At 36.7% G+C, this 26,000-nt stretch overlaps 1 protein-coding gene across 1 annotated transcript; it reads left to right on the forward strand.

The window, feature by feature from the left end:
- Positions 1-25,511, forward strand: FAM133B (family with sequence similarity 133 member B). Its single transcript, XM_082631671.1, has 11 exons — positions 1-112; positions 6,733-6,830; positions 8,617-8,695; positions 9,368-9,442; positions 9,579-9,611; positions 10,054-10,116; positions 10,584-10,676; positions 12,018-12,068; positions 16,952-17,044; positions 19,826-19,873; positions 22,983-25,511. The coding sequence occupies exons 1-11, from the start codon at positions 89-91 to the stop codon at positions 23,067-23,069; spliced, it is 744 nt and encodes a 247-aa protein (XP_082487797.1). The 5' UTR covers positions 1-88; the 3' UTR covers positions 23,070-25,511.
- Positions 25,512-26,000: the final 489 nt, after the last annotated feature.

Raw genomic sequence — 26,000 nt, forward strand, 5'->3', positions numbered from 1 at the left:
TTGGCAGAAGGACCTGCGGCGGGTCCGCTTCGGCCGCCGCTCTGGCCTGGTCTCCTCCAGCGGCTGACTGAGCGCTCAGTGCGGCACCATGGGGAAGCGGGACAATAGGGTGGTGAGTACCCGGTGGGGAAAGCAGTGCGGCGGCGCGGGGCACGGCGGCAGGAGAGCGGGACCCCTCGATCCTCCCGGCTGGGCCTGAGAGTCAGCGGCGGCCTTGGGACCTCGAGCCAGGATACCCAGCTCCCCCTCCCCGCTCCGGCCCCAGACGCGCGTGCGCCGCGCACGAAGTTGGCGCCTTCGGCTCCCCCGCTCTCTTTTCTCTTCTCTCTAGTCTCCCTTTCCTCTACACCCCGTCAACCCTGCCGCACCCTCTGGCAGTGCTCACTGGCATCCTTCCCTTCCGCACTCGGGCCAGCAGTGCCCAGTTTCTAGAGCCCTAGGGTCCCCTGTACCCTCCTGTAAGTAAGTCCAAAGTCTGAGGCCCGTGGAGATGCCGGGACTCGCCCCCCACGCACCGCGGCCTGGATCGTGCACCCAGGTGGGACGGAGGCCATGGACGTGGTCCCTCCACCCGGGGGCCTGCAGGGCGCCCAGTTCTAGCAGCAGTCGGGCTCGCATTTGAGAACTAGGATCAAAGCATTTGGCTTCGGGCCCCAGTAGGCTCTGTAAAGGAACGAATGGCCTGGTAATGTTGACTCTGGAGTCAGGCCCAGACTGGAATGTCAGTTCTGGTCCCTCGGGAGTTGGGGGACCTAGGATAAGTTGCTTTTCATCTTTGAGCCTCAGTTTCTTCATCTGTAAGAGGGGATCAGTGTTGCCCATAACTTTGCAGAATAGTTGAGAGTGCAGAAGGCAAGGTGGCCGGGCGAGTGCTTGGCATGAAGGTTATTCTGGTAAATGAGATAAAAGAGATGCAGAAGTAACTAATAGCAGAAAGAGTAAGAAATACCTGTAAGTAAGAAATTCGAGGGCATTTTGACAGGCGGAAATGGGAGGAAGGCATTCTAGGTGGCTACTAGCTTGGTGTGGACAGCCCAGGTTATGAATCAGATTGAATGGGCTGTAAGCAGAAGGGATTAGCAGTAAGCTTAGGTTGCAGCCTTACAGTTCCTAGGCTTGGCTATGATAGAGTTTTAAACCACTGAGCAGCAAAATGAAAAAAATAAATGCCGTTGCAGCTAATGTGCTAAATTTAATGAACTAGCTTTTTAAAAATTAAGCGATTATTTCCTTTGGGGTTAGGGGTGGGGGGAGACGGGGCGAGGTACAAAAAAAAGAGCTTCACTTTTATGAAATATTTCTTGTCTTCAAAGCGTTTGTTTTAATTTTATAGAGTCTTCATAATCAAAAATGTCTAGGAACCACAGTGGTGAACTTTGATTACAAGGTTAAGGAATGTTCTTTTCTCTTGCTTTCCTGACTCTTAAGTCAGACCTTGTGGTATTCTGATTCTCATATAGTTGAAATGGTGTTCTCCTGGAGCATCCTTAGGTTTAAGGTGTTAAGAGTGTTTGGGCTCTTTAATGACCTTAGGCCTTAAATGCTTAGAAATTACCGGACCTTGGGTACAGTTTTCATGCAGAGGCCTAAGATGTTTTGTTTTACTGGCAAAAGGTGTTGGTTTACACATACTTTTAAAGCATTTGAAAAAGTTTCCAAATTAGTTTCATTTACTAGAGCATTTTGATAATTCCGAGCTCTACTTATTACTTGGTATGTTGTCTTGGCCCGTGGTGGTTCTGGTAACATTTTATATGCACTTCAAAGGTTGTGGAAAGGAAAACAGGAAATTAAGAGGTAGAAGACAGATCTTCTCATTCAGTCTCCTCATTGCAATGGAGGAGGACATGGAACTGTTTAAACTGGGACCAAAAAAAAAACCTTGGGTCATCTGATAACTTAGTTTAGTACGTCATAACTCTTGAATTTTTTTTTTTTTTTTTTTTTGCGGTACGCGGGCCTCTCGCTGTTGTGGCCTCTCCCATTGCGGAGCACAGGCTCCGGACGCGCAGGCTCAGCGGCCATGGCTCACGGGCCCAGCCGCTCCGCGGCATGTGGGATCTTTCCGGACCGGGGCACGAACCCGTGTCCCCTGCATCGGCAGGCGGACTCTCAACCACTGCGCCACCAGGGAAGCCCATAACTCTTGATTTTAATTAAAATGAACATGTGCCTCTGAAAATAATGGCTATTTTTTTTACCTTTTTACATTGATAAAAATCATGGTTTTAGAGATGACAGAATTGCTTTCTAAAATGCCATAAATTTCAGGTTGAAGTTTTTGTAAAAATAGGCTTTACTTTTTAGAGCTGTTTTGGCCTCAAGGCAAAATTGAGCAGAAAGTACAGAGAGTTCCCATATGCTCCCTGCCCATAGACATGCTCAGCTTTCCCTACTTTCAACTCCCACACCTGAGAGGAACATTTGTTACAGTCAATGAGCCTACATTGACACATCATTTTCACCTGAAGTCCTTAGTTTACATTAGGGCTCACTCTTGGTATTGTACGTTCTTGAACAGCTTTTTTTTTTTTTTTTTTACTGAACATTTTAATTCTTGAGATTTGTAAAGGGCACTTTAATTCGTGATGGCCACCCTTTGTGCCCGTTGTTTTCCAGAAGTTTCCTTCGTGTTCTTTTCTGTTACTAAAACAGATGTATCCTCTAGATAAAAATAGGTAATCAAAGTAACAAATGAAATTCTGCGCATTTTGTCCTTAGCAGTTTCACTGCATTGCTTTTTTCCTAGCTGCCCACTTATATATTCCCTTGAGCTCAATTTGCCATCCTAAGTTTCAAAGACAAATCGTTTTCTGTTACCCAAACTCACGCAGCAGTTTGGAGCCACAGGCAGTTCTAGTTACATATAAGTATGAGTGTTTGCGTTAAAAGGGCATAGTATTTAAAGTGATTAAGTCATAGACATTTTAAGAAATTGCAGTTTCTTTATTTTGATTGATGCCCAGCCACCCACCGCCTAATGTTAGAAGCATTATTTTTCACATTTAGGCGTAATAAGTGAAAGAGCTTTACCTTTGTGAAATACTTTTTTGTTTTTAAAACCTTTCTGTTGTGCACGGTAAAAGGAGCACTGTTGCTTAATAATTATGAGCACAGACTTTTGCAAGGAGCTTGTAAGATGTGCTTCATAAATATTGCTATTATAATTGAAATAAATAATGGAGGTATTTAGAGTGGTTGAATTTTTCTCATTTTGTTTACTATTAATATTGCAGTGTTTGCATGTAGTATTTTTATTTTTGTTTTATAAAGGTAATGAGTTATTTAAAAATTTTTTCTCCCTTGTATGAAATGATGAAAGTAGACGTCCTCGGGCTTCCCTGGTGGTGCAGTGGTTGCAAGTCCGCCTGCCAATGCAGGGGACACGGGTTTGTGCCCCGGTCCGGGAAGATCCCACATGCCGCGGAGCGGCTAGGCCGGTGAGCCATGGCCGCTGAGCCTGTGCGTCCGGAGCCTGTGCTCCACAACGGGAGAGGCCACAGCAGTGAGAGGCCCGCGTACCACAAAAAAAAAAAAGAAAGTAGACGTCTTCCTTTACATTTTGGTGCACATGCATCAAAAACTTTTTTAAAATTTATAGCTATTTATTAAAATGGTATCTTATTTTTTTTAACTTGCTTTTGCTTTTCACCTGAGAAATTTTGGACATCATCTTTTTAATGGTTACATAGTATTTCATTTTGAGAATATAATTTATTAAATGAATCTCAAATTGACGGCTATTTGGGTATTTTCAGTTTTTCCTATTTTAGTGATAACAGTTTTAACATCCTTGTATATATTTACAACTTTGAAAATAAACAGTTTTTACAGTTTTAAACTTAAAATATTTTACTATTGAGTACTGCTAAAATTATGACATGCTACCAAAGAAATGAGAAGGTGATAGATGATAGATGTTATAGTTTTTAAAGTGATGATCTTAGCTCGCACATTGTACTTGCTTTTGGTTATGATGATTGTCAGTGTCATTGGTTGGGCCAGCAGCTGCTCTGTTGTGGCCTCTGTTGGTTGTCATTTCCACATGAACTGATTGAAATTCTCAGCAGAGACAGTTGAATGAAATATTTGAGGGCATAACATTTGATATAAAAAATAGGACTTTATGCCTCGGTCTTAAACGTTGCATTTGATATCCACATGTAGCCCTGATTCTGTCAACATCCCTGACCATAGGAGCTCTAGCATTCATTCCTGCCAGTAAGAAAATTATATTAAACGTTTAACTTTTTCATCTCAAGTAAGTAGGCAGTATCCAGTTAAGTGGAAGTACTTCTCGGTATGTGTTGTTTATAGTGGTTTTATATCGTTTATTCTGCCAGAGTAATCTAGAAATATATAACTTATATTTGTTATGAAGGTGGGCAATTTTGTCATTTTTAAAGATATTGTTAAATAAAATGCAACAGATGCATTGTACCCTTCATACCCTTCAAAAATAAATAAATAAAAAATAAAATCAACCTTGGTAATAGTCATTTTCAACCAAAATTCTTTTTATTTATAAAGTAGAAGAGGTTTTTTTGTTTGTTTTTTGGGGTTTTTTTGCGGTACGCGGGCCTCTCACTGCTGTGGCCTCTCCCGTTGCGGAGCACAGCCTCCGGACGCGCAGGCTCAGCGGCCATCGCTCATGGGCCCAGTTGCTCCGCGGCATGTGGGATCCTCCCGGACCGAGGCACGAACCCGCGTCCCCTGCATCGGCAGGCGGACCCTCAACCACTGCGCCACCAGGGAAGCCCCAGGTAGAAGAGTTTTTATAAATGTTGACTTGAATTAAATTTGGAAAGCTGAATCATAGGGTCAAGAGGTTGAGACTGAATTAAAGACCAGATTTGTGAATTCTGTTTAATAAAGCAACACCTCTTTGCTAGACACTGTCATTAACAAAGAAATATTCTGCTTTATTTTGTCTCAGTGTATTTTGGGGGAAAGTGTCTAAAAATGTGTTTTACTGCTATAGTAAGTGTAGTATACAGAGCATAATATAATTTCTGTGGTTTTTTATTGCACAAAAATATGTATAATGAAGTTCACCATTTTAAGTGTATAGCTAAGTGACATGGAGTACATTCACAGTGTTGTTCAACTATCACCACTGTCCATTTCCGGAACTTTTTCATCATCTCATACAAGAAGCTCTGTACCCATTACACAGTAACTCCCAGCCCCTGGTAAACTCTATTTTCTGTCTCTTTGAATTTATTTATTCTAGGTACCCCAAATAAGTTGAATCATACAATATTTGTCCTTTGGTGTCTGCCTCATTTCACTTAGTATGCTTCCAAGGTTCATCTGTGTTGGAGCATGTATCAGAATTTCACTCTTTTCTAAGGCTGAATAATATTCCATTGTATGTATATATCACATTTTGTTTATCCATTCTTCCATAGATGGACATTTGGGTTGTTTCCACCTTTTAGCTGTTGTGAATAATGCTGCTATGAACATGGGTGTACACATATCTGTTTGAGCCCTTGCTTTCAATTCTTTTTCAGTCCTACTTAGAGGTGGAGTTTCTGTTTAACTTTTTGAGGAACCACCAAGCTTTTCCAAAACAGCTGCACCATTTTTTATTCTCACCTGCAGTGCTTAACTGTTCCAGTTTCTTCACATCCTTGACAACACTTGTTGTTTTCTGTTTTTGATAGTAGCCATTCTAACTGGAGTGAGGTGGCATCTCGTTGTTTGGATTGCATTTCCCTAACAACTAGTGACATTGAGTATCTTTTTATGTGCATATTAAGACATTTGTAGGGCTTCCCTGGTGGCGCAGTGGTTGAGAGTCCGCCTGCCGATGCAGGGGACACGGGTTCATGCCCCGGTCCGGGAAGATCCCACATGCCGCGGAGCGGCTGGGCCCGTGAGCCATGGCCGCTGAGCCTGCGCGTCCAGAGCCTGTGCTCCGCAACGGGAGAGGCCACAACAGTGAGAGGCCCGCGTACCGCAAAAAAAAAAAAACAGCAACAAGACATTTGTACATCTTCTTTGGAGGAATATCTAAGTCCTTTGCACGGTTTTGAATTGGGTTGTTTGAGGGGTTTGTTGTTGAGTTGTAGGATTTCTTTATGCATTCTGGATATTAACCCTTGTCAGATATATGATTTGCAAATATTTTCTTCCATTCTGTGGATTGTCTTTTCAGTCTTTTGATAGTGTTCTTTGATGAACAGATGTTTTTAATTTTGATGAAGTCTTGTTTATCTACTTTTTATTTTGTTGCCTTGCATGATTTAATTTTTGATGTTAACAGTTTGTGTATAAAATTGCTCTCAGCATGGCACAGTATTTCCTGAGATAGAAGATATAGTAGAATAAGCAATGAATTTAGAGTTAGGTCTTCTTTAACTTCTTTGGAATAGAGTTTCTTCATTTACCATTGTGCATAATATTATTACCCTCAGAGCTTTATTGGGCTTTAGGAGAAAGCACTATAAAGCCATCTTAGAGTAAGAGAGAGGTGTCATTATTATTTTCATCAAATCTCTGGTAAAAACACATTTTCTGTGAAAGAGCAGTATTATCTTCCAAACTTATGAGGCTTAATAGAGCATTAAATCTACTTTTTGTAATGAAAAGTTGGTTAGTCAGATTGTTCATGCTTAGTTGGACATAGTATGCATTTATAATAAAGATTGCTTTATGAGTATGCAAATGTACTTTTGTGTTTTCAGTGGTTATTTTAATGGAGTTAATTTTTGTTTTTTCCTCAAGGCCTATATGAACCCAATAGCAATGGCCAGATCAAGGGGTCCAATCCAGTCTTCAGGTCCAACGATCCAAGATTATCTGAATCGACCAAGGCCTACCTGGTATTTGTGAAACAGTTTACCTATATATAAGGTTTTCATAAATTTTTTAAAGGTTATTTTTACAACTTTTATTGATTGCCAAGCAGCTGCTAGATACATAATTTTTTGAGGTGGTATTTGATATGTGCTTTGTTTTGAATGTATAAAACACATGCATGAATGTAAAGCAAACATTTGAGAACCCACCACCCAATATAGCTAAAGCACTGCCAGAGAATCTTTTATATCAAGCACATCTTTATGTCTTAAAAGAGACCTTAACCTTGAAGTGTTCTAAGCTATTTAAAATGGTAGGTTTGAATAATTTCGCCCTTCCTCGGGGTGTAACTAGGTGTTGAGAAAGATGACTTTAGACCTTGTTTCTAGTTTTATCCACTGGCTTTTCAAAGAGTTAGGATTTCCCATTGTAAAAGTTCTGTTTTAAAGTTTTTGTTTGTTTTGCCCTTGTTGAGTGGCTCTGAGTTTTTGTAAATAAAGTATCATAGCACTTACATTATTGTTTTTTAGTATGTCTTATTATTAAATACCCATATTCCTGAGGTAACATAAGGCAAGCTTCAGAGTTGTTAACTTTGGACTCCTTCTAAGGGCCCCTGATAGCTGGGCAACTATAGTTGAAAGTTGTATTTACATACAACAGGGAATCCTTCCTTTGGGTTAAATAGGAAGTAAGCTGTGTCTGCCTCTTAGAATGTTCTTGAGTGCTATTGTCTATTGTTGCAGCATACCAAAAAATAAATTATCTCAAAACAAAGTATACTTTATATTTAAAATTGGGGAGAAGGGATAAATTTTAAAGGGGAAGTGTCTAAGCTAGTGGATTACAAATATGGTCAGAGGTTGCCAAGAGAACCCTCAGGTTGCGTAATTGCTAGAAGGACTCACAGATAGTCGTACTCGTGGGCAAGATTTATTATAGTGAAAGGATAGCATCCATAGTCAGCAAAGGAAAAAAGTGCATGGGGTGAAGTCCAGGGGAGGCTGGATGCAGGCTTCCAAGGCTGCTTCTGTGGAGTCATACAGGATGCATTTCATTTCCTTAGCAATGAGTTGTGATAACACATGTGAGGTGTTGCCAACCAGTGTGATTCAATGTGTCCAGCTTTTTTATTGGCGACTGATCAGCCTCTGCCTGTCAGGTGCCAAAATTCCAGACTTCCAGAAGGAATGAAGGTGTTCATATAAACTATATTATCTGTATAGACAGGCACAGTAAGCCACTCTTATCAGGGGGTAGTACCAAAATCTAAGTTCCCAGATGCCAGTCAAGGCTACTCGTTTTTAAAAGCAGGTACATTATAAAATGGGTGATTTAGAATAGACTATAGTAATTCAGTCACGTAGACCTTAACTCACCCTGGCACTGAAACTACTAGCTTTGTGACCTTAGGCAGATTTTCTTACCTTCCTCGAGTTTTAGCTTCTTTATCTCTAAAATGAGGGTAATAATACTACCTTTTCTCACAGGATTGTTGTGAGAATTAAAGGAAGATGTATTTAAAACAGTGCCTATTGTATGGAAGTGCTCAAATGTTTGGTGTGTTAGTTCTTATAATCCGTGTTTAGAAGGGAAGTGACTAGTGTTATCTGATAGGCTTTATTATGATAATTGATTTACAAGGACGTGAACAAAGAAATTTAAAATGTAGCAGCACTGGAACTAGAATGGAGGTTTATTAGGATATTAAGAAAAATTTATTTATGAAATTTTTGTTGCCTTGTTTGTAAGCATCCATCTCGAATTTGAATTGCTTGAAAACTTACTTGTACATTCTATTTTTTTAAGGGAAGAAGTGAAAGAACAACTAGAAAAGAAAAAGAAAGGCTCCAAGGCATTGGCTGAATTTGAAGAAAAGATGAATGAGGTTTGTAAATTGTGCCTTTAAGAAAAATAATCTTTTTCTTATAATAAAAAAATGAAATCATTTTTTTTAATAAACCAAGAGTTTGGCCCTGGCTCTTTAGGTTAAGGGTGCTCTGTATTGTAGAAGTGTTTTTGTTTTATTGAATACGGTTTGTGTATGTCTGATTTCTTTAAAAAAGAAATAGAGAAAAGCCATCTTACAGTAATTTAAATCATCTAAAGCTTTCTAAATGTTAGGTTCTTCCCTCCTCTCCCCTTATCCCCAGTTCCCCATCTTACCCTGGGATTTCCATGGTGATGTTTGCTCGTGTTGATTACAAGCATATATGTAGTATTTCAGCCACAGTATAGATTAATTCAACTTTTACTGTCTGGAAAGAGAATCTAACCACCGTTGTTAAAAAGAAAAAAGTTCTCAGCCTCAGTAATAATACCTACTCTTCCTTTCAATATACAGTAAAGAACTCCCACTTCATAATATCCTCTTTGAAAGGAGCTCGTAGAGGCTCCTTTGGTGACAGGGTAAAGGATTCTGGCACCTGCAGTATCTTTTGACTGTAATTAGAGGCTGAGATGAGAGCGAGGTAGTAGAGGATGGAAGGAAGAAAATAGTGGCTGTCTCTATATTAGAAGGGGATAGGCAGCCTCTGATGTGTTTATAACTTTTCTGCAGAACTGGAAGAAAGAACTAGAAAAACACAGGGAGAAATTATTAAGTGGAAGTGAGAGCTCATCCAGAAAAAGACAGGTAATGCCATTTTTAGTTTATTGCTATTCTTAATCTCAGAGTTGGGTTTTCATAATAATGTTGTGTACTACTATTAATAGATACATTTGAAAACACCACCTTATTTAGATTTGTACTTGTATTTGTTTGCTTTTAGAGAAAGAAAAAAGAAAAGAAGAAATCTGGTAGGGTGAGCAAAAGTTTTCCATTTTTCTAAATGTTATAATCAAGAGCCTACAAAAAAAAGTAAGAATAATTGATATAACCTGTATGCTAACTCTAGATAAGTCAAGGAACCTGGAGGCCCTTTGGTAGTTACGGGTGGTTTTGTTCTATTAGTGATAATAAAAGAAAGGTGCCAACCTCCTCATAACCTAGTAACTCCTTCATTACTATTAAAGAGGGAAAATTGACTACTGTTGCTACATCTGTTGTTACTCTGTGTGTGTGTCTGTGTGTGTGTGTGTCTGTGTGTGTGAGGGAATGTGAGATTTGACATTTTAGTATTTAAGTCATGAATATGGCATCTGTTTCTCAGACACTAGATTAATTTCGTTAAGTATTTGAGAGACTTAGTAAAAGAAAAAAATTCCTGCATCTCACAAGCTTTAATCGTTTTGTGCTTGGTCAAGTATTCATCTTCTTCTTCATCAAGCTCTGATTCTTCCAGCAGTTCTTCAGATTCTGAAGATGAGGTAATGTTTTCCTGTAATGACTCATGAAATAATATCTCTGATATCTTTAATGACAAGTGGAAACCCATTATGAAATATCTGTTAAAAATGTTTACTTCCAGTTTTTGATTAATCATCCATAACTGAGAGCGCTGATATGAATAAATAACCAGATATTTAAATATTGATAAATGTGTTTTTTAGATTCCTAAATTTGTCTTGTTCATTTAAAAATATGAGTAGAAGAAATGGATTTAAAAATCAAAAATTCTGTTTTAGCTAAGAATTACATGTGACTCATCACTTAACATTTTTTAATAAAACAAAGTGATGTAAGTTACATTTTAAATATTAATTACTAAGTAAAACATATTTACACGCTGGTCCTTTCATTAAGTTTTGTTCATTGATAAAGTTTTGATGTTAATAAAATGCAACGATTATATTTTTGAAACAGAAAGCAAATATTTCTGAAATGTTTCATGTAGGATAAGAGACAAGGAAAAAGGAAAAAGAAAAAGAAGAGCCGTTCCCATAAATCTTCTGAAAGTTCCATGTCAGAAACTGAATCAGACAGTAAGGTAAAATCATTTAAATGAGCAATATCTTGGATAGCAGACATTTAATTAGGTTCTTCTTTTAGTCCTTCCTGTCTTAAATTGCTCTCAGTTTAGAAATGTGATACTGTTTTTGTACTTTGATGCTCTGTGTCACTTAATTGATGTACTTAATAATATTGTACATAGGGCATTTAATTGTTCTCTAAGTACTTTGACATATAGGTCTCCACGTCTCAGCATTTTTATGACAGCGTTATGATAAAGCATGGCAGACATTATTTTTCCCATCTACGTAAAAAATTTGTAGTGCAGATGAAAACATCTTGCTTAAATCATACGGATCGTATTAGAATTGGAAGTTGAATATATCTTCTAATATCTGATCCAGTGTCCTTTTTACTATACCTAAATCTGTTCTGTACGATCCAGAATTGTCAGATGCAATTAACTCTCAAACATTAGTGGTCATAAGAAATACATGCAGGTTATAATAAAAATGTGGATTCTTGGGCCCTATCTCCAGAGTCTGATTTAGTGAGTCCGATTAGGATCAGAAGTCTACATTTTAAACAAATGGTCCCTAGGATTCTGATGCGGTGCTGTCCATGGGCCACAATATGACGAGCGCTGTCCTGGGGTCCCAGGAGAACAAAGCAACTATTGATATATGGTTGTATGGCAGATATCTACTTGCCCTACTGAGACTTCTTTTGATAAAATGCCTGGCATATATAAAGTATTCAGTAGATGTTGATTTTGTTTTTTAAAGCCAAAGAGCCAGTCTAATGATACTGATAGCTAACATTTATAGAATGCCTACTATAGATTGAGCCCAGTTCTAAGCACTTCACTTGTTAATTCAATCCTCTCAACACCCCTATGAAGTAGTTTTTTGTATATCCCACTTTATGGATAAGGAAGGCTCAGAGAGGTTAACAGCTAGCACTGAGGGATTCAAAAGTAGAAATTCTTGCCTCCCTACTTTATAAGGAAGAGTAGGGAAATCAGATTGATGGATGAGCGTGGTGTGAATTAGAACTTCAGTGCATATGATCACTACAGGTAAAAATAAGCAATAGCATAAAGTCTTATTTTAAAATAAACCCTGTGGTTATACAGATAACGTCTGTTGTTTTAGGTGTACAGAGATTTGATATACAGCCAGATAAATGCAGAAGTCTCATTCCCTCATAAGCACATATATACACAACCTGTATTTCTCCCATATTTTCAGAATAAAATTCTGGAAGTAAACTTTTTTCAATCATAGAGTAAATCACTTTTTTGGTATTTTTGTTCCTTCTGTCATAATGCTGTATCTTTCACATTTAAAATTGATATATATATTTTTTATTTGTTTAGGATAGTTCAAAAAAGAAGAAGAAGTCAAAGGATGCAACTGAGAAAGAAAAGGTAATTTATACTTTACAATGCCTTAAGATACTTCATTTACTTCAAGAATTGCTTCAAAAAATTAACATTAAAGCATTCCCCTTTTTACCTTAAAAGATTTCTTTTGCTTATTGGGTTCATTTTTGAAGGTAAAAGATCAGAAGAAGCTTCCTGCAGAGAATTTGTATTTGTATAGATAAATGTATTATCTCCGTTTAAAATTCAAAATAATGAAGATTTTAAACATTTCCTTATTTTCCTCAAGTCATTTTAAAGAAGGTCCTTTTAATGAAAGAACATGGACTTCTGTTTCAAATTGGGTGTACCATAGCTAAATTTGAAAACTTTTTTCTACTGTAAGTAGATGTTTTATCTTCATTTGTAGCTTATCTATACTTAATGCTTAATTTATCCCTACCTAAGTTTCTGGTTTATATTTTTTAAATCTTTCTGATTATTAAAAATAAAAGCCTAAAGAAAGCAACTACTAATAAAAGGAAAATAAAGACCAGTGTCACTGTATTTTATTCAGTCTTTTTATATCATTTCTTAAAAATTGAGGTGAAATTCACATAATATGCTATTAACCATCTTTAAATTACAGTTTGGTAGTATTTAGTGTATGTACAGTGTTGGGCGTTGATCACCTCTCTAGTTTCAAAACTTTTTCATCATTCCATTAAAAACAACCCACAGTCATTAAGTAATCAGTTTCCTCTCCCCACCCACCCCCAATCCCGTGATAGCCTCTAATCTGCTTTATGTCTATGGATTTGTGTATTCTCGATATACCATATAAAGGCAGTCATACTATATGTGACCTTTTGTGACTGGCTTCTTTTACTTAGTATAATGTTTTCGAGGTTCGTTCAAGTTGTAGCATGTATCAGTGCTTCATTCCTTTTTATGAATACATATAATATTCCATTGTATGTATATACCACAATTTGTTTATCCATTCATTCATTGATGGACATTTGAGTTGTTTGTACCTTTTGGCTAATGTGAATAATGCTGCTTTAAATATGCATGTTTCTGTATGGACATATATTTTCATTTTTCTGGGGTATATACCTAGACGTGTTTTTTTTTTTTTTAAATCAGTTTGCAAATAAAAATCCATTAACACACTAAAAAAAGAAACCATATTGACAAAGTTGGTTTAATTAATTCCAAGGATTCAAGGATAAGAAATTTATTAATATAACTTGCCATATTAACTGGTCAAAGGAAAGAAACCGTGTGATTATTTTAATAGTTGCCAATAGGGTGTGATACAATTTCAACAGAACTTCCTGATTTTTCAAAACCATTATAAAATAAGAATAATTCGTTACTTTCATGTTTTAAAAAAAATTGTAAAACTAAAAACTGGCAATTTACAAACATGAAATACTAAAACAACTGCACTGTGATTTTTGAAGTACTTCGAGATATACAAAGTATAGAGTAATATACACATATATAAAAAATAACCCATATGCATACCAACTAGAATTAACAGATGGTTTAAATTTTGTCATATTTGCTTCAGGTCTTGTTTTATGGGAAAAAAAGAAGTCCCAGGCACTTTCTCCTTCCTTAGAGACAGCTGTTTCTGAAATTACAGTGCCTCCTTCCCATCCATATTTATACACTTTTATTAACATAAGTATGTGTTCAGAAATAACTTAGAGTATTTTGTATTTTCAGAAGGGTGTCACCATGTTTCCTCTGAAGCTTGTTGTTTTCTCTCAAAATTACTGTGGACATTTATCCTTGTTGATACTCTCAAGTTTGTTTCTTTGGCTTATAATATTCCATTATTTTAACTCACCACAGTTTTTATCTCCAGTCTCCTGTTTGTGGACATCTAGGTTATTTTCATTCTTCAGTAATGCAAACAGTGCTGCAGTGGCTATTTGTTATCCATTTCTCCTTTTCCTTAAGTTGTCATTAATTTTCTGAGGTATACCTGGGAGTATAACTTCTAGGTCCTAGGATATACATACGTTTCACTTGTCTACATTTTGCTTACCAAAGTGCTTGTTATTAATTTACATTTCTACTAGTAATGTATGACAGTACCCTTGTTCCTTATACATACTTGTCACACTGTGAGACCTCTCTTTTTGCCAGTTCAGTGTGTAGAGATGTTTCAGCCCCTTTATTTGTTTATTAGCCATTCAGATTTCATTTTCTGTGAATTGCCTATTCATGGTCTTTGCCCATTTTTCTGTTTGATTGTTATTAATCTTTTTGATTCATAAGAGTTATATACTTTGGATGCTAATCTTTCAGACAGGTAGTTAACATCTTTTGGTCTATAGCTTCTGTTAATACTGTTTAGGGTGTCTGTTATAATCTCACATGGTTTTAATTTTCAGTTATATGTATCAGTCATTAGTTTTAGCTCCATTTTTATTTTAAATTGTTCTGAAAGTGCTAGGCAATGGAATACCTAATTAGAAAATATAGTGGAAGAAAATATTTCATTTATGATAGTAACAAAAAATATATAGGAAAATCTTAAAGAAGTGAGCAGGACTTATTTGAAGAAAACTACAGATCTATTCAGAAATGTGAAAATTTAATAAATGTTCCTGGGTATGATTTGCTGTACTAGAAGTTAAAACATTTTTCATATGCTTTGATGAAAACAATGTGGTATGATCCAGGAATAGAAAAACAATGGAACAGTGTAGAGTCCAGGTAAAAATTTGTAAGTATTTGTGGAATTTAATATATGATAGAGGTGGCATTTCTTGGACCAAAATGACTAGCCATTTGGAAAATACAAAGTTGAGCACTCCTTAAGGCCAAATAAATTCCAGATAAGTGAAAATTTTAAATGTATGAAAATGCAACTAGAGAAAGACATGGGTGAGTATAACATTGGTATGGGAAAGGCCTTTACCTCAAATCTCATGAACTTTTGACCACATAATTCAAATTCTAAATGGCAAAAAAGACATATAGGTTATAAAAAATAAGCTATGAACAAAGTTTAAATATAATGAACAGACTAAGAAATACTACTAGGAATACATAAGACAAAAACTTGATCTTCAGTAATTAAGGGAAAGAGAATACCTCACATACACATAAAAATAGGTAAAACACATGTGGAGGCAATTTTTAAAGAAAATATGAACTATATTCTAATAATCTGAGATTGATATGGCTGATAAAAGAATCTGATGGAGAGTCTTTTTGGTGAAGTGTGATTCATAAATGAATGAAATAAACAATTTTGAGGGTTATGGGAGAGTGAGAAAATCATTTGCATGAAGGCTGCTTTGGTCTTTGATTTAGTCATTATTATTAGATAAAGATTTTGCCCTCACGTACCCTTTACTATATTTCAACTTTGTTTTTAATAGCGAGGAACTCATATGCCTGCCCTCCAGAAGGAGATGGGTTAAGTAAATTGTGTTATCTACTTTCAGTGGTATATACTTTCAGTGAATGTCAAAGGCAGCCAAAAATGATGGTGTAGTTGGCATGGAAAGATACTGTTGGGTGAGAAGAGTGGGTTCCAAACAAGTATTTATGTAAAATTGTACATACACAGAGATGTTTCCCAAAATTCCCGTAGTGGGATTTTGGTGAATTTTCTTAAAATGAACATTTATAATTTCTACCAAAATAATAAAGCTGTTTGCAGAAACAAATCACCTGTAATCTACCACATATATCATCACTGTTTATTTCTTTTCTTGTTTGTTTATATCTTCAAAATTGGGTTCATGCTATGTAAAAGTTTTATGTCATTGTTTTGTGTAAGATTAAGTGGTGAGCATTTTTTCCTTTGTGTGATTTTTGTTGTTATGAACTACTTCATACGTACTGATGAAGCATGTAGAAAAAATAAAATGACAACCAGCATATTCACTATGCAGCTTTAATAAATCTTAACATTCTGTCATATTTGCTTCAGATGTTTTCAGAATGTTTTATTTCTTTTTTTTTGGTACTTTATTTTTTAATTTATTTATTTTAATTTATTTTTTGGCTGCATTGGGTCTTTGTTGCTGCACGCGGGCTTTCCTCTGGTTGTGGCGAGCGGGGGCTACTCTTCGTTGTGGTGGGCAGGCTTCTCATTGTGGTGGCTTCTCATGTTGGGAGCACAGACTCTAGGTGCACGGGCTTCAGTAGTTGTGGCACACAGGCTCAGTAGCTGTGGCTCGCGGGCTCTAGAGTGCAGGCTCAGTAGCTGTGGCACATTAGTTGCTCTGCAGCATGTAGGATCTTCCCGGACTAGGGATCGAACCTGTGTCCCCTGTATCGGCAGGCGGATCCTCAACCACTGCGCCACCAGGGAAGTTCCCAGAATGTTTTATTTCTTAAAAAATGTTTTATTTCTTAAAATATGTATTTAAGCCCCTAAGTACTCCTCCCCAGAATTATACATTTTCTCATCATTAAATACTTAGAGATTAAGTTTTGTTTTGTTTTTTAATGTGAACTTAACACTTTAAATGCACTAAGGGAACTACCATGCAGAGACCTTTTTAGGCCATCACAAATAATTACCTATTGATTTTCTTTTCTGTAGCACTAGGCCTGTCTGATCCAACCCAGGCTAGAAACAAAAAGAGTTAAACTGCAAAGGACCCAAATCTTATACCATATGTTTTCCTTAACTCTTTAAAACTTCATCATGTATAATTAAAGAAAATAAGGAGGATATTACATCTAAATGGATGTATAGGTATTTCTTTTCAAGTTATTTAATAAAAGCATTGCTTTATTGGAATTAGAAACTGATTCCTGATAATTGTCACCAATATTAGACGTTTCTAAAATGAAAATGGATAATTTTTGTGATAATTGGGAAAATTCTTAAATAGAACTTAAAAACGTAAAATTCGTGTGGCATGGTATTATATCTCAGTCGGCGTACATGTATTTCTTTTTCATAGGACGTTAAAGGACTCAGCAAAAAAAGAAAGATGTATCCTGAAGATAAACCTTTATCATCTGAGTCCCTGTCAGAATCAGATTATACTGAGGAGGTAAGTCTATAATCAAATCCATTTTCTTTACTTTAAAATATTTAGTTATTTGATTTAATAAATACGAATTAGTAAAAAAAAAAATTTCATAAGATATTTGATTTACTCACTTTTCTAATATGTAAAAGAGACACCGTTTCAGAATAAGTTTTGTATTTTTATAGAAGATAGTAATATGGCTTATATTTTGATAATCATATTCCCAGATACCTTTCCAATCTGAGATCTTTTATTTTTACTCTTCTAATGTTTTCTTTTTACTACCATTTTGATGACATGAAAGATACTGTATAGCATGTACCATATTAAAACCCAAGCATTCCCTTGTTTTCGTTTGGCGCTACTCTTTTTTTTTTTTTTGCGGTACGCGGGCCTCTCACTGTTGTGGCCTCTCCCGTTGCGGAGCAACAGGCTCTGGACGCGCAGGCTCGGCGGCCATGGTTCACGGGCCCAGCCGCTCCGCGGCATATGGGATCCTCCCAGACCGGGGCACGAACCCGTGTCCCCTGCATCGGCAGGCGGACTCTCAACCACTGCGCCACCAGGGAAGCCCCAGCACTACTCTTTAGGGAGTAGAAAGGTGATATGGTGGAGCAGAAATGTTGACATGACCTCAGTTTTCCTATCCATAAAATGAGGGAGTAGAATTTGGTAATCTGTACAGTCCTTTTCAGCTCTAATATCTCTGTCTTAGATTTTGTATTCTCTTGGAATTAGAGTCCATTCTTAGTTAATTTGAGGCTTATAAGTTATCTTTGAAGTATTTCTCTGCTTGGACTTGATTTCCTCATTTGTAAAATAGGACCTCTTGTCCCCATTTGTAGCAATATTTTGTAATACTCCTTTAATGAAGTTTGTAGCTAATATAGACTACCTGTACACATTTTTATATTAGTATCCCCTAAAGAAATAAAAATGAATACAGGAGAATAATATATAATTTTATAAAATTATATTTCGATGCATAAGTACTTGTGCCTAATAACACTAGAAGACATAAAATATTAAGCTGTGACAAAATTCAGGCTGTAGCAGGTACGTTGACCTATGCCCTTCAAAAGCCATACAATAGCATTGTCACCAATGACATTTTCCAAAATGGTGGACAATTCCCAGTAAAGCTCTGAATGAAACAAAATACAGTCTTCCCTCTATTTATATGATATAGCTATTCTGGGACATCCACTGTACTGTCATCCTTCGATATCTGCAGGGAATTTGTTCCAGGACCCCTGTGGATACCAAAGTTCACAGGTGCTCAAGTCTCTTATATAAAATGGCATAGTGTTTGCATCTAACCCATGCACATCCTCCCATACACTTTAAATTATCTCTAGAATACATCTAATACTGAATACAATGTAAATGCTATATAAATAGTGGCTGGCATGTGACAGAGTCAAGTTTTGCTCTCTGAAACTTTGTGCAATTCTTTTTCCCCCAAATATTTTTGATCCGTGGTTGGTTGAATCCATGGGTGCTGAACCCACGGATACGGAGGGCCGACTGTATCTTAAAACCCAGTACAAAATACTTTGTGTTCATATTGTAATAAACTTAGATTTTATATTATAATTGGGTCCATTATATGAATGTCAAGCAGGCTATTCTAAAGTTACGTCCAGGCTCCCTGGACATTGCCTGACGGCACTCCCTGTCCTGGCCCCACCCCCTCAGTCACTGAGATGACAAGAATAACCACCAGAAACAAGGATTGCATTCTCCAAGTTCTTTCAGGAGAGAGCTACCACTCCTATTGAAAGTTAATAGTCTTTAATGCTTCTGTGTTCCATTCCTTCAGTCTATTTTAGTTTATTTGTGCTATTCTTAGTTACATTTTCATGTATTTAACATACAGTAACCTAGCAGATAAACCAAACAATTCAATGTATTGGCAATTTTTGTCCTTTAGTATTATATTGTATTAATTATGTTTGTCTTAATATAAAATATGTTACATTTGGATTTAACATTAATACACATCAGCTTTAGCAACTTTGAATTTAATGTAAATCCAGTGTATCACACCTTAAAATATTGAAACAGGGGCTTCCCTGGTGGCGCAGTAGTTGGGAGTCCGCCTGCCGATGCAGGGGACGCGGGTTCGTTCCCCAGTCTGGGAGGACCCCACGTGCCGCGGAGCGGCTGGGCCCGTGGGCCATGGCTTCTGAGCCTGCGCGTCCCTCCGTAACGGGAGAGGCCGCAGCAGTGAGAGGCCCGCGTACCGCAAAAATAAATAAATAAATAAATAAATGAAATAAAATATTAATGGGGTAATAATTGTTACTTGAAAAGATTTTTATCAGTTCATTGATACTGAGTACACTATATATATAAAGTCACCATTTGTTAAACACCATAGGTAAAAGAAACACCTACTGTATTCCAGGCATTCCCCCTTGAGGGTGGATATTACCTACATTTTACAAAGACGATGAAACTGAGGGTAATACATAGCAGAGGTAGGGTTCAGAGCTTGGTCTGTTTTATTTCAGAGCCCATGTATTTTATCTACTGTACCTCAGTGCTGTTTTTAGGTGCTGAAAGAAAATCTAAGAGAAGCCCTCTAGAGATTTAAAATTTTAATTTTCTTTCCTTTAAATGTTTTTCATTGAATCCTCATTGTGATATAATAGAGGTTTGAGGTACAACAAGGCATTTAAAATGTTATTTGATTGTCAAAAAAGGTTTTTTACATAAAGGTATATTAGTGGATGAAAAAAAATGCCTTGCAAATTACATATTTATCTTCTGTTCTCCACAAAAATTTTAATTTTGTAGGTACGAGCAAAAAAGAAGAAAAGCAGTGAAGAACGAGAAAAAACAACAGCAAGTATCACTTACGTTTTTACATGACAACAGTATAGCTGTTTTTAATATAAAATTAGTCATTGTAAAGCATGATTGCATTTACTAGAACTAAATAAATATTTATTGGGAAAGGTGTGGTGTTCAGCAGCTTCACTTAATGAGTTGGAGAAAATTAAATTGGCTCAGAAGAAAGGAAGTATATCCTGATAACAACATCTCTGTTTCATTTTCAGTATTTTACTGTTAGAAATGTAAGCTTAAACTATTGTTTGACTTTCTTAAGCTGTAACAGGAAGTATGAGAGTAAAGTACGGTGATTCCCTTCATGTTCGATAGTAGATACTCTCAGATCTGCCAAACCTGGTAATAATAGAAAAAGGCTCATGAAGCACACGCTGCAATGAAAAATAAGCAGGAATGTTACAACATAAATGATTCACTAATAAAGGTGATTCTTTCAATCATTTCTAAAGCCAGCTCTGCTATTATGCAGGTTGAGAAGTAGAAAGAGGAGAGTAGGAAAGTGGAAGTGGTATCCAATGAGAAGCAGACCAACCTAGAGAAAGTCTGTAACAAATTATCAAGGAGAAATGCAGATCATATCAGCAAAGTAATATAGGAGCACCCACGTAAGTGTGGGCTATGGCCTTTGAAGGCATTTTCTTAGGGAGGAGTAAAAGAAAAATGAGAACAGCATCATTTATAGGTTTGAGAGTAACTGCCCCTTCCCAGAATGTCCCTGACTCTTAAAACGAGGGTCCTTCTCTGAGAAGGTTCACCTGATAATGTGTGATTCAGAAATAACATTTTATATGCTTCAAGACCAAGGAGACATTTAAGAGACTTTTTTCCTGAGAGGGAAAGTAATTTGGGTGAAGACTGCATCTTTGGTTCAGATTATTAAGACATAAAGTTAATTTTGGATAATTCTAATTTATATTTGCATACTTTACTGTTTCATGCATTCAGCTAGCATGTATTTATTAAGCTTCTCTATGCAGGCACTGTTCTGTCTTGGTAGAGCTGTTATAATGGAGTACGAGATAGATAAGAGTGTGACAAATGAGAGGCTGACTCAGGGAGAGAAAGCCTCTTTGAGGACGTAAAATTAAGCTGAAATCTGATTTACAAAAAAGAGCCAACCATTAGAAGATGAAAGATAGAATATCCTAGACAGAGAGAAGAGCTCAGGACCTATGGTGGGAGTGAGCTTGATATGTTTGAAGAAGTGAAAGAAGGTAGGCTTGGCTTACACGTAGTAGATAAAGAGGATAGCATGTAATGAGGTTGGGAAGTAAGCAGAGGCCATATCACAGAGCACACTATTTAGGTTTTAATCAAAGCAAACAGGTGACCTAAATCAACTTTACATTTTAAAAATATTTTGGCAGAAGTGATGACTGGACCTAAATGAGAAATGCTGTTGTTTGTATTACAGTGGTAGTGATGGAGATGGACTGGCATGATGGATTTGAGATATGTTTTGGCCTTAGGTGGTAGGACTTGCTTGGTGCTTCAGGAATGGAGAGTGGAGTTAAAGAGTAGAGTCAGGGCTTCCCTGGTGGTGCAGTGGTTGAGAGTCCGCCTGCCGATGCAGGGGACACGGGTTCGTGCCCCGGTCCGGGAAGATCCCACATGCCGCGGAGCGGCTGGGCCCGTGAGCCATGGCCGTTGAGCCTGCGCGTCCGGAGCCTGTGCTCCGCAACGGGAGGGGCCACAACAGTGAGAGGCCCGCGTACCGCAAAAAAAAAGAGTAGAGTCAAAGATAGTTTAGATTGTTTGGCTTAAACAAAATGATGAATTAGTGGTGCCATTCACTGAGGTGGTTGAGAAAGGATTTGGAGGGGAAAATTAAGCATTTTTAATAACTAGCATGGTAGAGCTAGTAATAAGGCACTTGCAGTCTTCAGTTTAGAGCATAGGACTGGATATAAAGATTTGGTCTGTTAAGTGGTATTTAAAGCATGTTACTGGGAGAGCATGTGGAAAAGAAGGGAAGGAAGCCCACAAAGGTTGAGCAGAGGAAGAAGAACTAGCAAACAAGGTCTTTGTGATAGAAGGAAAGCAGCAGAGTGAGGTGTCATGGAAGCCAAGAAGAAAAGTGTTTTAAGAACAGAGTGGCCAACTATCCTTTTATGAAAAAGTATCCTATACCCAAAACTGATTTTTAAAAGCCCAGATATAAGATTTTGGACTCTCTAAAAGTCCCTGCGTACCTGGGCTCATAATGAAAAGAACAGTGAAAGTTTGTTAGAGTCACAAAGTAGTAGAGGCCTTAGGGAAGGCTCGGGGTGGAAGTTCTAATAGATAAGGAGATGGAGAGGAAGTTTTATTTTTGCCACCCTTATATGGCTCTTGCCTTTTCTTTTTACTTTCTTCTCCTGAATATCAACAACTAGTATATTATTTGATACTACATTTCCACATATCTGTTTCTAAAAGTTCTGCCTTCTCTTTTACATCAGAAAGTCAGGAGAGTCAGGGTTCAGCAGAATTTAGCTTCCTTTGTCTAGTCACAGTATGACTACTTTTACTAGGCCTCAGTGGCATTTTCCTCTAAAAACCAAGCGTCCATTTTTCTAAGCTAAATATACTTTTCAACTGTACGTCAGTATTTTGTACCAGATAGTTGTTAACTTAATAATTAAAGTAACGCTACCAGTCTAAGCAGTACCTAATACCTGTTCCTATTTACTTAAAAGTAGCAGGTTTAATGTATTTGTTCTCTAAAAGCTATCATTTTAAAAACAATTGTGTTTTGCTGTGGTATGACGATTCCTTTGCAGTAACTAAAATTATTTCACCTTTAAAAGTTAGATAACATGAAGTATAACAGTTGATACCATAATGCAGTTGAATTTATTTTCTACAGGAAATTTTGTTAGAAGCTACATTAATGTGCTACTGACTTAGAGTTTTCCTTATCTTTTGAAAATTGACAAGCACTCTCTTAGTCCTCATACAATATTACTGAGACTTTTCGAGAAATGTTTTCAGTAGCCTACTTGTTTGTGTGGATTGTTAGAAATAACTATACATAGTAGCTTAGAAGTACCATGGTGAAGTTGTTGTTTTTAATTTGCAGATTTTCATGTAGCTATGTCTTAACATGGAACTATCTTTTCAGGAAAAAACAAAAAAGAAAAAGAAGCATAAGAAACACAGTAAGAAGAAGAAAAAGAAGGCTGCTAGTTCAAGTCCTGACTCACCATAACATTAAGAAGAATCAGGATTCACTTATAAAGAAAGTGCAATGTCTAAGGAAATTTCAACTGTGAAAATTATTACATATTTACTAAAATGCATGAATTTTCTTGTTTTTAGAATTATTCCTGGACTGTCAGTAGCCACTCAGATGCCGCTGTGTGAAAGGGCCATAATTGTTGCCTGCTGCTTGAACATCTGTTTTTTTCTCTTCCAGTGCTTAATAACTGGGAGATAACACACCGCAGTCATACTAGTGGTTAAGATATTTGGGAATAAAGTTAATATTTTTAACTAGAAGTATCTAATGATAAATCAACAGAAACAATCTGGATACATCTTTAAGATGTAATCAGAGATGACCAGATGACTCTAGTTAACATTTTTGAAGTAGGGATTACGTTGATGTTTCAAAATCCTTACTCTGTAGATAAGCATATTTTAATTTTTTCCCCTTGTATACTTTTGTTTACCTGGGGAAGGAGCTTTTAGGGGTGGGGGTGGGGTTTGATATCACTTCAGCTAGCAGAATAGCGTGCCTTTATCCTCACACATCTTATTTTTGTGGACACAGTAGCCATGCTTCATGGGGAGGTCAGGGCCAGGTATGGCAGTCTTGCCCTTTACTGAGCTTAGTGACATCGTTGGACTCTGTCGTATGCTACTTTGAGTGAACCAGAGAAATAGCCTTTTGCAGCATGAGGATGCCCCAAAAGCTCTGGGATTTACCTCCACTTCAATAATACTGAATGTTTTTTAGCATTAGAATGTGTTATAACATTTGAACTAATTTTGACTACACTTTGGCTTTGAAAAGGAATCATTTCAAATGACACTGGTACTTTTTGAACTTGATAGCTAAAGATTCTAAAATGCATGTTTTATACTGTTAGGTTTTAACCAGTCAGGAAAATTTTATGTAATCAGTGATAGTTCCTTTATTTTTTGTATGAGTTTTGTTTAGGCTGTAATGTTTAGCTTTTTATTAACTCCTTATTCTTGCTATTCTAAATTCCTTACTGTGTTTAACAGCATACTTGCCAAGATATTTAGCATGTAAAAAGCAGGTTTTTGATGTGTTTTTTGTTGTTGTTGTTTGTTTGTTTGTTTTTTTAACAGCTTCATATTGAAGCTGAGACTTAACCATAAATAAGTTGAGTGACAGGCCTGGTATGCTGTGTCTTGTTACACAAAACTATTGCCAGAATCTTAGTAAATATAACGTTTTAAAGGTTTGTCTTTGTATATTGACAATGGATTATGACAAGTTAAATTTAAGTGAGAATTACATATTTGCTTTTCCTGTGTCATATTTTACTAAGATTTTGTGCCTCATGTCTCCTGCTGAATTGTTTACTAGTAATGTTAAAAAGAATTGATAAATCATTTTCACTTTACATTTTTATATAACCAGGTAACATGAAATATAATTTGATGTACAATTTTGCCTGTTACAGAGGGTGTGCTAATTATAGTGGTATATGCACAAAACATTTTGGCATGACAAGCTGAATAAATAGCTATTTTACTTAAAAATAGCTGTGTTCTTATCAGCTCCCTTTGAGTCTCAAGTTATAAAGATTAAGGAACACTGCCAGGTGTTAAGTGCTAGGTGGATGTCATGTCCCCAAGTTTTTAGCCATAAAATATAATACATTTCTTGGTAAATTTTACGCTTAAAGCTTCATAATCTTTCCTCATAAAAGAAATCTATAAGCTCTTGAGTACACAGCAAGTTTGGGAGACATTTTTTTATCCAAGAAGAAGTTCCTCAGAATTGTTCGTGAAAATGCTAAAAGATAAGGTTATCGGGTTATCTGTTAATCAGTTTTGCCATGACATAAAAGTGTACCTTTGCAGACTGGTCCAGTATATGATGATTATGTCCCACTAGAAGCAGCAGTTCATTTTATTAAACTGGAAAAGAAGGTGATTTGGCAAAAATCGTATTCTTTCCAGGTTGTGTTGACTGCCTGGGAAACACCTTTTTCATTATTCTTCTTGTGGTAGCCTTAACAGTTTTCTAATAAGGTATAAAAAGAAAATTTGACCAGGTGATATTATGTGCAAGTTAATAACATCTCTTTCTCCACCAAACCACCCTTTTACTTGAATAATTATATACTAATTTTATAAACACAAAGCATGTTATTTGGATAATGATGCCAGGGTAACTGCAACAAAATTGATGAATGTCTGAGGAGAAAAATTGAATTTATACCTGGTGCTACCTTTTTCTGGTGGTTTTGGATTCCGTGGGTTGCCCTTAGTATGTTTAGGTGTTTTAAATACTCTAAGAGTGCCTTGAATTTATTTTATCCAGAGTATAGATTCGTATTCCTCCAGTCAAGATGTGTTAAAAGGCTATTGCCTAATTTTCTTTAATTTTACAGAGAACAAGAGACTAGCCACTAAGAACAGTTATTAAAAATTGTCAGTTTTCAACTTAAAATCTATGAACGTTTGGTATTTCCTTAAACATTTGGGGAAACTTTGTTTTGTTTTTTTTCCCAGTTGTATTTGCCTTATTTTAAAATTTGTTTTTATGTGTTATTTAAAATTTAGTAAGAACACAGCGTCCTAAATTCTAAAAATCATTTTAGTACTTTTTTTTTTGCCTTGCCACAGTGAAGTCCAGCAGACGTACACAAGAAGATGTTTGTTCTTTATACCAGGATTTGACAATGGACATGAGAACAGTTGCCATCTTGCCCAGCTTTGGCATAATCATACCATGTTTTCCTAACCAGTCAGTCAGATAAGTTGGAGGGGTAAAAGTGAGGGGTTTTACGTTTCTCTAGAAGCTCCCAGATTGAGGCCTCTGTTAGCTTATTATGAGAAGGTGCTTGGTTAGAGTTTTCAAAGGAGGTTATAACCTTTGAAGGAGCTCTTTGTAGCCTGGGAAGTTATTTTATTTCTATTTAAAGAATCAGGTCTTTAT

The sequence above is a fragment of the Mesoplodon mirus genome (genome assembly GCF_964341445.2).
Source record: "Mesoplodon mirus genome assembly, chromosome: 9".
Lineage (NCBI taxonomy): Eukaryota > Metazoa > Chordata > Mammalia > Artiodactyla > Ziphiidae > Mesoplodon > Mesoplodon mirus.